General features: G+C 38.3%; 1 protein-coding gene across 4 annotated transcripts in view; it reads right to left on the minus strand.

Annotated features, from left to right (window-relative positions):
* Positions 1-14,231, minus strand: part of ttll7 (tubulin tyrosine ligase-like family, member 7) — an 88,035-nt gene that overhangs the window by 54,646 nt on the left and 19,158 nt on the right. For all 4 annotated transcript variants that reach the window (XM_028445277.1, XM_028445276.1, XM_028445279.1 and 1 more), the window contains exons 7-9: positions 12,653-12,869; positions 8,982-9,146; positions 7,363-7,521 (exon numbers count right to left, since the gene is read on the minus strand). In XM_028445277.1, coding sequence (XP_028301078.1) covers positions 7,363-7,521; positions 8,982-9,146; positions 12,653-12,869 — 541 coding nt within the window. The remainder of the gene's footprint in view (positions 1-7,362; positions 7,522-8,981; positions 9,147-12,652; positions 12,870-14,231) is intronic.

The following is a 14,231-nucleotide window of genomic DNA, read 5'->3' on the forward strand; positions in this document are numbered from 1 at the left end:
TGAACTAATGTTGAACATCAAAATCTTTGTGCCAGTAGCGCCTGCTTTGTCACCCTGAATCTAACGTTAAAGAAAAAGCACAAGACCAACAACAATAGGCTACTTTATTTCCAAAACAAATTGCCTCCCCACATTGACATTTATTCTATGTCTGGAATACTTTGTAACAAGAGTACGAGGGCCGCTCATGATTAATCGGTTTAGAAAAACGACCCCCTCTTATTTTTCCTGGCAGATTGTAAACAACCACTGCTTTGACAAGCCTCCCATTTTGCCCTGCACACTCAAGGGTATCGGCACAGTTCAACCGCTGTCAGAATGGAGTGTTTGTTGCCGCACAATGGAGGAACGAGAAAGGAAGGCGGAGAGGGAGTGAGAGCAAGAGAAACCGAGCATGGGTAGTTAAGGGACAGAAAGACAGACAGCTGGCCGCCCTGCTAAGTCGCTCTCTTGTTTCAGTCATCTGATCAATCACGGTTTTGTCCATTTTGTGGTATTTTACGCGGTCCGGTCAGATACAGGGAAATTCTAGCACACGTGTCAAACTCATGGCCCGGGGGCCAGATCTGGCCCTTTAAAACAGTGGTTCTCAAACTTTTTTGGGCCAAGTACCCCCTCTCTCTTATTTCTGAATCCAAGTACCCCCTTTGTCTGACTACGACATTTTGCTTAGAAAACTATTTCAAAACAACTATAGAACATAATGATGGAATGAATAACACACATTTCAAAGAACCTCATTTTGTAAATAAGTGGATAGAAACAGTATTTAGTGCAGTGGTTTCTACCTTTTTTGGATCGTGACCCCATTTTAATATCAAGAATGTTTGAGCTCAGATTTTTTTTTTTCACTCCATTTTAGTTGAACTAGATTCACAAAGTGAAAGTATAGAAATACAGTTGTTTATGATTGTGTGTTGTTCAATTAAAAAATAATTATTTAAAAAAACATTTTTTCAGAAATATCAGGCTACCCCATTTAAACTCCAGGTTTAGTCGATCCTGAATAGATTCATTTCTATAGTTTTTACCATTTCCGTCATCTCACGCCTGGGGTGGGACCAAGATTGACACTTTATGTGTTAATTTTCCTCTCTCTCTCTCTATCTCTCTCTCAAGTACCTCCTGTAGTGCCATTACGTACCCCTAAGAGTACACATACCCCCATTTGAGAAACACTGCTTTAAAAAATCAAAATTGGCCCACAGGGAAAAGTAAAAATTGCTGAGAAAGCAGTGTAAATGACCAAATGCAAATGCAAAGGGGAGTAAAATATGTGGCAATTTCCACAGAAACTTAAGCTTGGGAATTTTGGCAAAATTAAAAATATATATATTTTTTTTTTCATGGGAATTATTTATTGAAATGAAGGAGAAATTGGGTTTTAATCACTGCATCATATCCAAACATAAATATTGGCCACCGTGCAAAAATAATACACTTAAAAATAAAGACATTTCAACTGATTTATTTGGAAGTAAAACTTTACAAATATTTGTGACAAATCCAATGTAACTCTACAATATTTGCAGGGATTCACAGTTTTCCCGTGTTTGTAGAACAACATGGAAGTCATTTTTGTTAAAAAAAAAAACCTAATTTTTCCAAAATCCTGCTCAATCCTTAAATAATTTGACAAGATTTCACCAAATTAAATAAACATAGTCATTACCTGTCACCTATAGCTTGGATATTGTCGGTGCTTTATATACTACATACTTTTATATAATTTATAAATGGAAATGCTAAGTAGCACTAACGTGGAAATTATTCGCTGCCCAACCTCTGCGGCCCACTGCGATCAAACGTATCCGTATTTGGCCCCTGAATGAAAATGAGTTCAACACCCCTGCTCTAGCTGAATGTGCTTCTCTGGTGCTGAGGGGCCCGGGACTCATCTCTTAAGCCTGACCAGCCTGAGTGGCAAGAAATGGTTTGGAGAGAGACTGATTCGTAAACACAAAATCACACAAACCACAAGAAGTCAAAGGTAATTTCAAGTTTCCCAAAAAGAGTCACACGTTGAATCCAAACACACAGCCAAAAAAATGACATCTCTTTCTCTATCGTCTCACACACACACACACACACACACACACACACACACACACACACGGGGGAACACACTGTTGAAGCGTATGTCAGTCATGAAAATACAGTTGGTATTTTTTCACTCGACTGCGCACATGGACACAAACACAGACACACACTGGCACTGTGACGCGTGCTTGATGATAAATGACTAAATGACGGAGTGTGTTTTGAACTATCCCCCATACAAAGCACGTTTGCTCCTGATTTCATTCTTATTCCATGAAATAGTCATGTTGGGGGAAAATGGATGTGAATAGAGACAGACACTCCCATACATCATTCTAATTATTTTTTAATAAACTTTTTTTTTTACCCTGAGTGTTGCTTGAAGGTCACTACTGCCACCTGGGGCTCACAGGGGGAACAACACCCATCTTGTCAGTAAAAATACTGTATTATATCCATGAACATTGAAATACGGATGAAACTCACCGAGTACCAAAGATGAATCTAAAGCAGAAGGAGAGTGGAGGATAAAAATGGACAAGAGCGGCTTTGGAAGATAATTAGGTGTTTGAAACTATGTATTCTCCTTCTTTTCATCCTCAGAAATTCCATCAGAGAGGATAAAAAAATTATTTGGAGAGCACAGGTGGCAAGAAATGTCCTCCTTAATCACCCTGGGTACACAATAATGTTTCATTTGGCTGTCGAAGTGGTTAGGAAATCCTTCTCAAATTTCCTGCAGATAGAAGTGAAAGCAGAGTAGCTTGAATCAGCTCAATAACACTTTAACCAAATACTTATAGCTTACAGGGAAACTCATTGTGCTTAAAGCTATAATTAATTGTTAAAAATATTCAACTCAAAGAATCAACTGTTAAAGGGTTTTTTTTGGGTTTTTTTTCTAGAACAAGTCAGCATTTCTATCAGCTTCAGCAGTGTGAGCGTGCACGTGTGTTAGGAATGGAGACGCGGGAGGTGAAAAGCGTCTTTGTCTCTTTGTGTCTGTGTCATGGCATCTGTTTAGGGTTCCCTACGCCGATCACTTCCCACAAACACATCTCTAACACAAACACACACATACACTTCCACTCAGGAGAGGAGGAAGTCTGGATTATGTTGAATCTGAGGAACGGACAGGAAAACCAAACTCATCTTGAAACAATTGAAGGCAGAGAACAGGGGAGAAACTTTGCAGGAGGGCGTAAGCAAAGAATCAGTGGCCTTGGGGGTGCAGTCCAACTACAGACTGTTGGTCTGTTGTTGTATTTCCCATTCTCACACGCACAAACGCACCGAGACACAAACAGACTCGTGGCAAAGTTGACGTAGCCATACCGACCCCATTAGCTACTAGTTGTTCTGCACAGATGTCACAAGGGTAGCTGTGGGGGGTGTGAGGTGAGAGATGGAAAATAAGATAGATTAGGAAAAGGCAGAAAAGTTGTTGTTTCTACTCTTGCTCCTACATCCTGATATTGTATTATTTTTCATTATTCACCTTGTCTGCACATGCTGTCGAAGGTCAACACTACAACTGTGCATGTTTTATTATTGCAATTAAAATAAATACATTTTTTTAATGCATAATTGTGACCATCACCAGCCCTCCCTAAGGAAGGGTGAAAAATACTTTATTAAAGGGAGAATATAATAAGAAGAAAGGGCAGTGTTACACCTAAGTGAGGGGGAAAAGAACAGGAACGAGGGAGAACAATGGAAGCGGTAGGGAAGAGTCGACTATTATAAGTTGAGCGCAATGTAATGTTACAGTTGTGCATTTTGTGTTGTGGGGTGTAATCACTTAAGCCAGTTTGGTGGTGCTGCTATTAAATTCTGAAAAACGACAAGTACAATCAACGCTTTTAAAGAAAGCAAACATTTTCTTCTGTTCCCTCTTCACTGTATGAACGCTATCTGAATTACTCTGCTCCTGTGTCCCAAACTGAGTTACTGCCTGCCCACAGTCTCATTGAGTGGACACATACAAAATGTGCCAAACAACCACAGAGTCAAAGGGAAGAAATCAACCACTGGCTAACAACCCTACCTCAAATTCATTTATGCCAGCACACACAAACATGGGCACGCTTGTGTTCTAACTGTTGTCCTAACGACAAGTGAGAGAAAAAAAAAAACCCTTGCCTTTGTGTTATCTGGAACTCGGCAATGGAACAACAGCTTTGTGGGATCCAGGCAGTTTTCTAATTATTCATGCTCACTACTTGTTTAATCTTATTCAGATTTGACCAGCTGGAACATTTTTAAATACTGCATGTGAAGAAACAAGTTAAAAAATGAAGTGAATGGGATCCTGTAACGAGGCTGGGCCTAAACCCACTGTTTGTGGTGTTTTGGATCTGTTCGTCCACATCAGAAAAACAATGACGCATGCTTTTTGTAAAAATACTTTTGAGGACAATGAATGGGAGATTATGCTGCCCCGCATTTACTCAATATTTTGCTATTGAGTAAATGCACTTCTTATGACTAACAGATGACACACGTGTTGGTCTCTTTGACCGCTGAACCCTAATTTTCAAAAAGCACTACATCGTGCTTGTAGTGCAGTGGTTCCTGAAGAGAACTAAATAGCATTGGGTGTGTGTGTGTATGTGTTCGTGTGTGTGCATGTGCATGGCTGTATGAAGATTACGGCTGAATGAAACGCCTTCCCATTACAAGACACAGATGCTGTCTGGGCTGTTTTAATGAAAGTCAATGTCTCAGGTTACAACATTTTAGCGTGTGTGCGCGTGTGTGCGCCTGTGTGTGCGTGCTTGCGTGTGTGCGTGTGTGTAGTCTTGATGTTCTAAATGTCAATATTAAGGAAAACTTGTATTGAAACCTTCTAAATTCAGATAAGAATCACACAAAAGCATGTCCCTCTTTTCTGCGCTTGCTTTCAGCTTTCTGCTTCAGTCTGATGCCTGACCTTAGTATAAAGCCAACAGCCCATTGCCGTCTCTTTTATAACCCCTGAGAGAAGCTCTTTAGCAGGTGTGTGCGTGTCTGTTAGCTGGTTTTCTTGAGCAACTGCAATTGCTATCTACAGTATATATTAGCAGTAATTTCCCTTTGTGCCTGCCCGATGTTAGTGTACAGGACACATGAAAAAAGTGTCCTGTAATCCAAGAGTGTGTGAAAATTGCAGTTTAATTACTATTAAAAAAGGGAGACAAATACAATTTTTAAAAAGCCTAATTTTCTCTGTACAGTTTAGACCTGAAAGTCAATCACGCTCCTTTTCCCGTTCCCACCAACAAGAACTCCGGAAACAGCTGACAAAATTACATACCCAAATGACGTGCCTAATGTCATCTGAAGGTTCCTTGTATGTGATACCATCTTAGCTTTCAGGTATTTAACCAACTTTGAGTCTACGCAGGTTGAACTTTCATTTCCTGGCTGCAGGATTGCATGTCCAACAACCGACTTTGACATTTTAAAAAGTCCAAGAAGACGTTGTTGGAGCAGCAGTTTGGGTGAAACCCAAACGAGGCGTGGCACATGTAATTCGCTGTGACAACAAAAAGGAAACTTGAGCTGTGCAGTCCTCAAACGTAAAACAATCCTGTGTGCCAAGCGTACGCCTACATTTCCAACACGAATTTTAACGTTTTTGAAGGACTCGAGCATGAAAAAAAACATTTAACATGGCAAAAAAAGATTCCTATCACCACAAAATGTAGCAAATTGGTGTACTAAAAAATTCATCTTAGGCCTAAGGTCTTGCCATAGGCCTTTGGGGTATGTCAATGGGCTAAAAAGCAGGAATAACGTTTTTGCCAGGCTCGACAGTGTCCGCAGTGAGGATTTGAAAAAGGAGGCCTTGTTCTAGCAAATATCCTCCGACTAATCAGTTGAATTTCTGAAAAATAAATGATTGTTGGTGTAAATGTTGCGTGAAAGAGAAGCAGGGTCATGGTGTGTTGGTGTGTGTTGTGTGTTCGTTAGAGGGGTGTTAATTGATGAGAATTATAGAGAGCTGTTAGTTGCACAGGGGAGATCATTACTGCTGGAGTGGAACAACTGCATTCACGGCTGTTTTCTAAGTCCCACACACACACACACACCCACCCACACACACACACACACACAGAGCCAGAACACCGTGACTGCACATTGAGTGACAGTGAGTGTAGTCATTTTTGATTCCTTCTCTGTAATATTTGTGCTTTACTACAACTTGAAAACTAATCCTAAAGATTCATTGAGCAGTAAAAAAAACTACAACAGCATAAATATCAAAAACACTTTCAACTAAAAAAAAACAAAAAATAAATTCTACATTGTACTTGTTCGTATTATGTGGATAAATGTATATCCTAAAGGCACTTCCCATCCTTAAGTAAGTTTGAGGAATTGAAAGGAGGCGCAGCCACTTTGGGTTAAAAGATTTAGGTCACACTTTTCACAACTGGCTGGGATCGAAACTGTGAGAAAGAAATCCTGGAGTGGATTCCAAACTGACGGCATCTCCTGAATGATTGACACTTGGGAGTTGATGCTGAGAGAAGAAGAGGAGAGTACCTTGCGAGTCAACCTGACGTCTTGACCTACATCTTAGTACTCAACATGTTTATTGCTCTGTGTGTACGCTCACGTTGATATTCATGTGTGGGTGTGTACGAGTGCACACAAGCATGTAATTGTGTGAGCGAGGTTAAGGTTTCGTGCATTTCTCTCATTTTCCATGCTTCTCTGCGTGTTTAAGGTGGTTCAGAAACACATACGACACGGAGGAGAAAAAGCGAGTTGGAAGATGAATGAGTGAATGGGAAACACATACGTTAGGCACTGAGAATGTCTTTGTGGGCGCTGAGTTTATGGATTCTGTTGATGTGTGTATGAGTTGGCGTGTGTGTGTGTGTGTGTGCGCACACGTAGCGTGTGATTCTTCTGGTGCAAAAACATTTTTCAAGCTGCACTTACAGTAATGGCAATAGAGACAAGTTAACATGGAATCTTACACTGCTACACACTATTGAGACACTTCTTTGTTAAAATGCAAGTTGTGTCAGTCAAGGTGCCCTTGAGCAAGGCATCGAACCCCGACACTGCTCCCTTCATTGTAAAGCGACTTTGAGTACCCAGAAAAGCACTATATAAAATTGATGTCTAATAATAATAATAATAATTTATATAAAGGTATAATATAGCCGTATTGTTGTTGATGTCTTCAACAATATTCAGTGTTAATTTAATTTTAAATAAAAAAAATTATATATATTTATATATATACATATATATATTTTTTTTTCAAACAAAATCAGCAAAAATTAGAATTAAAATAACCAAAGGAATGCAAATAGAGATTTTTACCTCCAAGAGCCAGGGTTTGAGCTTGCGGTCCAGTATGATGTCGAAGCCCAGAACCTCAAAGCAGACACTGTCGCTCCCTGGTGGCTGGCCAGGGCGACACATGCGGTAGGCGTGTAGCACATGGGGCTCAGCAACAATTAATGTTTTCACCACCAACTCCTGACAGGACACAAAAACAAGAAAAATCTCAGCTTTTACAAGCAGCAATATGACAAAATATACTATTTATCAATTTTGTTTGGCGGGATAAAAAAAAAAAGCTACTGTTTTATCAAATGTCTGAAAATTGGAACAAATAGTGACAATTATACAAGAAAACTTGCAGGAAAAAAAATGTTTCACTTTCTGTGTCCTGCAGACTGGTAGTTTCAATAAATCTGGTTTCATTCAATCCACTTCTAATCGTGTTTAGGTTTCAGATAATGGACGTTGGAAACTTTTGAGTTGATATAATTATAAGTTTACATTTATTGGTTTGCCAACATTGTGCAGGCACCCAATGACTATGTGGTTACTCAAGCAAACGGCATATTCTGATATTGACCCTTCCTTTGTTACTCCAAGATCAGATGTAATAGCAGGGCATGCATGACATATGTTATGACGTAAAATGGCAAAATTGAAAGAGTCTGGACAGCAGGTCCTCTTTAAAAGTGCTTAATTAGGAGGCTCTCTTCAATTGTTCAAAACAGTGGAACTTTCAATAAAATTGCAACTTGATCAATGACCAAAATGTAAGCAGAGAAATAAAAAGGCAGAGGGAGAAATGTGAACAGATAACAATGATACTAAAATGGTAAAAGTTCCAGAAAAAAAAGCAGGAAAACACAGGCAAGCCAGTAGAGAACAGGTTGGTCCGATTAAGCTGAAAAGAGACACTGGTGTGTTTCTAAACAACAGGAAAGATGAAAGGCTTAGAAAACAAAATCCTAATTGGACCTGAAATACAGATGTTTTAGTGCCTTCTGAAACAACGGCCTCTTATAAAGAAATTGATTTAATATTAATGAAAAGAAAAGACTTAAGCTTAGGATTGAGAAAATAGTCCAAAATACAGAGAGAGTGACACTGAGTCAAGGTCAAAACACATAAGGACGGAATGCTGACCAATTTGAATTAAATAAGGTCTGAAAAGACTGGATTGTAAGAAAGAAGTCCCTGAAAAGAAAAGAAACTGCAGACAAAATAAGTTAAAGAATTCTGGTGCAGGAGGACAGCAGATTTTCCAACCAGTCCATGTTCGAGAGAAAATGAACCAAGATGAGGTGTTTGGAGAAGCTTAGAGCAGTGCCAGATATCATCCTCCAGGAATGATGTTTTCTCCAAGTTCTTCCTGGAGTTAAACAAGCTCCCTGAATCACTGTCATAACAAATCATATCAAACCTCAGCTGGTCTACTTGTGTAGTCTCTGAAACTTGCATTTCTTAGTGAGAACAGCATGTGTGAGCACGCACAGAGATTACATTTCAATTGTATTTCTGGCATCGCTTGCATTCGCGTGTGTATCACAGTAAGAAGAAGAAAGAAGAAAAAAAAAGAAGCCTCCTTCTTCTACTTATCCATGTGTCACTGTATTTGTGTTTGCAACAATTTCAATTTTGGTTGACTGCCCACGTACAGAGACGTCTCCCCAGAACTTGGCCACGTCGTAGTCATTGGTGCGGAGAAACTCAGTGAACCAGCTGATGGACCTTTTGCTGCCTTTGTCTGTTGTTTCATCTCGCTCAAAGTTCTCATTGTGTTTGTTGACCGAGTAGTTAGTCAGATGCATGTAGAGCTGGCTCTGTGAAGACAAAAATCATTTCAGTTTGCTGCAAAACATATCCAAATTTCCATAGAAACTTGAACAATGTGGAAAAATCTTCTCATTTGTACCAGATGTTCCATAACTGTAATTTTCCATAATTTCCATAATTGTCTACTGTGCAAGAAATAGTTTTGTGTCTCCCTTTCTGGCCTTAAGTTATTTATTTATTTATTTATAGGATAAACCATTTGAGATGAACCATCAAGGGGGTCCTCAGTAGTGTTCAAACAAAAAAGAGATAAACATGACAGAAGTAGCTGTACATGCACTCTCTCAACATGATGGCAAACAAATGAACTGACTGATAGATTTAACTGATCAGAACTATTCTAAAGGCAATCAACAAAGTGCACATAATAAACTGGTTCATGTATTCCACTGAACCCAGTTACACTGTAAAAGATTCATCTACTACAGTTGGTGATTCACATTTCTAACACTGTAATTAAATCACAGTGTGGGTTTTATCCAATGGAGATGTTCTCTAAAAGTGTGACAACCAGGTCCAGGTTATACGAAAAATTATATAACAATTAAAAAAAAAAAAAAAAAAAAAAAAAAAAAAAGGGTAGAGGTACTTTTAGATTCACTAATCTTAGCTTTTTTTTATTATTATTATTATTATTAACTGGGGTGGCTGTTTTTGAGTCAAAAATTATTTGTTGGTCTTGTGATTTAAAAGGACTCGCGTTGGACTACTGGGACAGTTTTAGTGTTTTATTTTGAAGGGTTTTTGTTATATCCTGAGTTTCCTTCATAAAAATACTCTATATTTGCTTTTGGGTCATTTGTGTTTTTGTTTAAAAAAAACTTCTTTGTGAGCATTTTGTCTAAAAAAAAATTAAGACTTAAAAAAATAATTATCTAAAAAAAAAATACAATTTACCATTGCAGTGTGGAGCAGGCTTACCTGCATCTATGGGTGCATGGTTTTTGAACTATAGACATTTCCTAAATTATGAACTACCAAGTGAGTGTTGGGAAAAAATAAATAAATAAATAAATCATAGATCAATTATATATTAGTACCTGGTAACAACCGCTAATGAATCACCTGAAAAACCAACTGAATGAATCATTACTGTTAATGAGAGAAGTCATGTTTTTCCTTCCTATAATCTAAAATGTTAATGTCTATGATAAATCTCAAGCTGATGACATTGTTCCCATATGCATATAGATAATGTCAGAACTGGGTATTTCTTTTTTTAATTTATTACCATATTTTTCGGACTATAAGGCGCACCGAATTATAAGGCGCACTATCAATGAATGGCTCTGACCGGGTCTATTTTCATACATAAGGCGCACCGGTTTGTTATTATTATTATTATTATTATTATTATTATTATTATTATTATTATTATTATTATTATTAAGGCTCATCAAGCGAAACAAAATAGTCTGATAAGTCAAACTTTATTCAACTCATTAACAATAACTCTCAACATTGTTCAGGTTTAACACATAAAATACAGAACAATACACTCACTTTTTCAGTTCAGTATGTTGAAGCACAGTACAGGTACATATCACTCCACAAGGCACCTGACTAAGGTAGCCCTGAAGCGCCAAAAATACATCAAGAAGTGCAGCTTCATAGTTTACCAAAGTTGTACTAAAACATTTTGACATATTCATTTCATACATAAGGCGCACCTGATTATAAGGCGCACTGTTGATTTGTGAGAAAATTAAAGAATTTTAAGTGCGCCTTATAGTCCGAAAAATACGGTAACTTGAATTAATACAACTTTGGTATTGGATAGGGATGTCTTGATACAACTTTTTCATTTCCGATATGATACCGATATTGCAGCCTTGAGTATCGGCCAATACCAATATTCATCCGATATCAGCATAAATCATATATACTAAAAAAAAAATGTAATAAATTAATAAAAAATCGGAACATCCAGAAATTTGAATCCGATATTCGTTTTCAGGCTAATATCGGACCAATATCCAATATCGATATTGGATCGGGACACCCCAAGTATTGGAAATACTTTTATAAAACCTATGAACACTCAGCGAGACCATGCAAACTGGACATAGAGGCCTGTGACCAAATCCACTGGCCCTAGCTGCCTAACTTGCTGAAATGATTGTGTGTATCTCTCAGTTAAAAGATCATCCATCACACAGTGACACAATACATGCGTGTCCTTAGCATACAGGTAATAACGCTGAGACTGCAGGCCACTTGAGCACCTGGTGGCCGTCTGGGAGCCTCTCTCTGTGGGATTGAACATCCACCTCAATGACATTACCCACTTCATCTTGTGTCACAGGCTGAGCTAGGCAATGCACACATATATGCATTGGTGTATAATCAACCAGCATCTGTCTTCATATTTTAGATGAATATGTTCTATACCAGACATGGGCAACTGGCTGCCAGGGGGCCAAATGTGGCCTTCAGTCTAATTTTGTGCGGCCAAAACAAATCCCCAAAAACCATATTTCAAGAAGTTGGAAGGAACGTAAAGCCCAAGACAATACGCAAAATAACTCCAACATTGACAGCAGAATGCACAAAGTACACAAAAACACAAAGAAATTCCAAAAACACACAAAATGACTCATAGAACACAAAATGACAACAAAGACAGACACAACAACCACTTAAACAAACAAAATGATGGCAAAAACACAACAAACAACAACACATTACAGAATCGCTCCCAAGAAACACAAACTGTTGACAAAATTGCACAACATGACAGGAAAATACAGAAAACAACCACAAAAATACAGAAAGTGACCCCAAAAACACACAAATAAGTAGACATAATGACTCCAAAAACATACAAAATTACTAAAAACTGACAAAACAACAAAACCACAGACAAAGACAAAAAAAAAACTTTTTCCTGCATTAATGCTTAGATCGGTCATTATTCTAATGTTGATTAATGTGGCCCTCAGATCATATACAATCACATTTTTGTGGCCCCAGCTGTGATAGAGTTGCCCATTCCTGTTCTATACATCGAATTTGAGACTTGCTGTGTGCAAGTTATTGTGTTTTAACCGACTGGGTTTCAGCACGAGCCAAACCTCAAGGCACATAACAGCGGTTGGATAGTGCATGAGGCATCTGGCATGTGGACATTTATGTGTGCATTGAACACACAGTAGAGCAGAGGTGACAGGAGAGCACATGTGTTCGTTTCCAACTCATTTTCCCAGTTTTTTTACATTTCTATGTCAAATGTGAATATACTGAATTAAATAGAACCATACTGAGAGTTCATAAGAATCCAAACTGTGTGAATGATGATAGTCAATCTGTTAGTAGTCAGTTTTTTTGTTTTTTGTCTCTACACTGGGTCAGTTTATTAACATTAACAGATATAATAAAAACAAGCAGTCAGTGTACTTAAAAATTGATGGTACATAACTGGATATGTGTGCCTATGCATGTGTTTTCATTTTGAAATGTAAAATAAATGTCTACAACTACTGTAAGGACTTACCAGGTTAGCCTCACTGGGAGCGTGATACTTCTCAGTGCCCATTCGAACCAGGCCGTCGTTATAGAGGAAAATGCGTAGTGGGTCACAGGAGGTCACGAGAATGTAGATGCGCAGGTCAAATTTATATCCTTCCATTAGGAAGGGCTTGTCCAGGTATTCTTGAACGATATAGTGCTCCTGGACGGGCAGCTTCTCACAATTTCGGATAAGTGATATCCTAGAGAGATGGAACATTAATCTTGTTAATATTGGAAGTCTTGAAATGGGAAAATTAATGTGTTTTTATCTATACAAAAAAAAAAGCTATGTCGACTGTTTCATACTATGATTGTAAGCAAATTCTCCCTGGGATAAATATAGGAATTCTGATTCTGATTCTGATTAAATTTAAAGGAAAAAATGAGCCGTATCTAAACATTCACACAAACTTAATAAAATAAATGCAAGCTAACTGTATTGTATCCATACAACTAATCCAGGTAGAGGAAGAAGTCATGGTTTTACTTTGAACATTCACACTCGGCTCAAATTTCTCTACGTGTACCGCCATACATTCAGGGGGTTGGAAACGGTGCCTTAACACTGCTTTCAGTCAAAGTAGATATTTTATCTCTGTCAAGCACTCATTTAAAAAATGTTGTTCCTCTTAAAAATCTGTCCATCTGAATAAAAACTAAAAATCAAATAAACACAAACCATACAGGTAAACCACAAACAATGTTGTTTTGTTTTCTCTGTGGGCATCTGGAAAGCTTTGTGATTCCTGAAGCCAAATTCTCCTTTCATTCTCCAGCTGCGCACTGAAAGCTATGCTACCAAAAATTTAGCAGTGTGCAGGTAATAGGAGCCGACATTGTGCTCTGTTTCAACCTCTACGCTAATTCATTTGCTTTGGTCTTATGTCAGGGGCACTCAGGTCTTATAGTATGCAGACCGTTGCTCGCTGGACGAAAGAATGAGGTGTGGTAGTTTGTGTACATTTGTGTGGCTGCATAAGGGGCATTATTTTCAAAGCTGTGTGTCTGAAAAGTGTGTCTGAAGGGAGGGTGGGGGGGGGGGGGGGTGATTTTAAACAATCTTCCACTATGCACGAGCAATGTGGCTGACCTATATCACCATCACTCATAGTTAAGGCAGACGTGTGTTAAATTGGATGCATGCATGGCCTGGAAGTCTCCATCACTCTGAGGCAAGCACGCACACAAACACAACACGTGGCCACAAGGTAAAACCCTGATTGCCTCAAAAGTTGAGTTTGTGACGAGGCATCTTGTCCGAACTTATTGAGCCACCAGAGGGTAAATAATATCTAAGCTTCTGTTTTTGTTAAATCCAGAGGTGAAAGTAATGGATTACAAGTACTCATGTTATTGTAATTGTGTTGCTTTTACGGGTGTATTTCTAAATCAGTCATTTTAATTGTACTTAAGCACGTTTTAAAAGAAGTAAAGCCATTTGTTACATTTCTACACTCAACTGTTACTGAGTAAATTATCATTTTTTGTCATTATGAAACTACAAAATATCACATCATAGCCGACCATATGGATTAAACGTAATGCACGGTGCCAAAAGAGCA

The sequence above is a fragment of the Gouania willdenowi genome, chromosome 4 (genome assembly GCF_900634775.1).
Source record: "Gouania willdenowi chromosome 4, fGouWil2.1, whole genome shotgun sequence".
NCBI lineage: Eukaryota > Metazoa > Chordata > Actinopteri > Blenniiformes > Gobiesocidae > Gouania > Gouania willdenowi.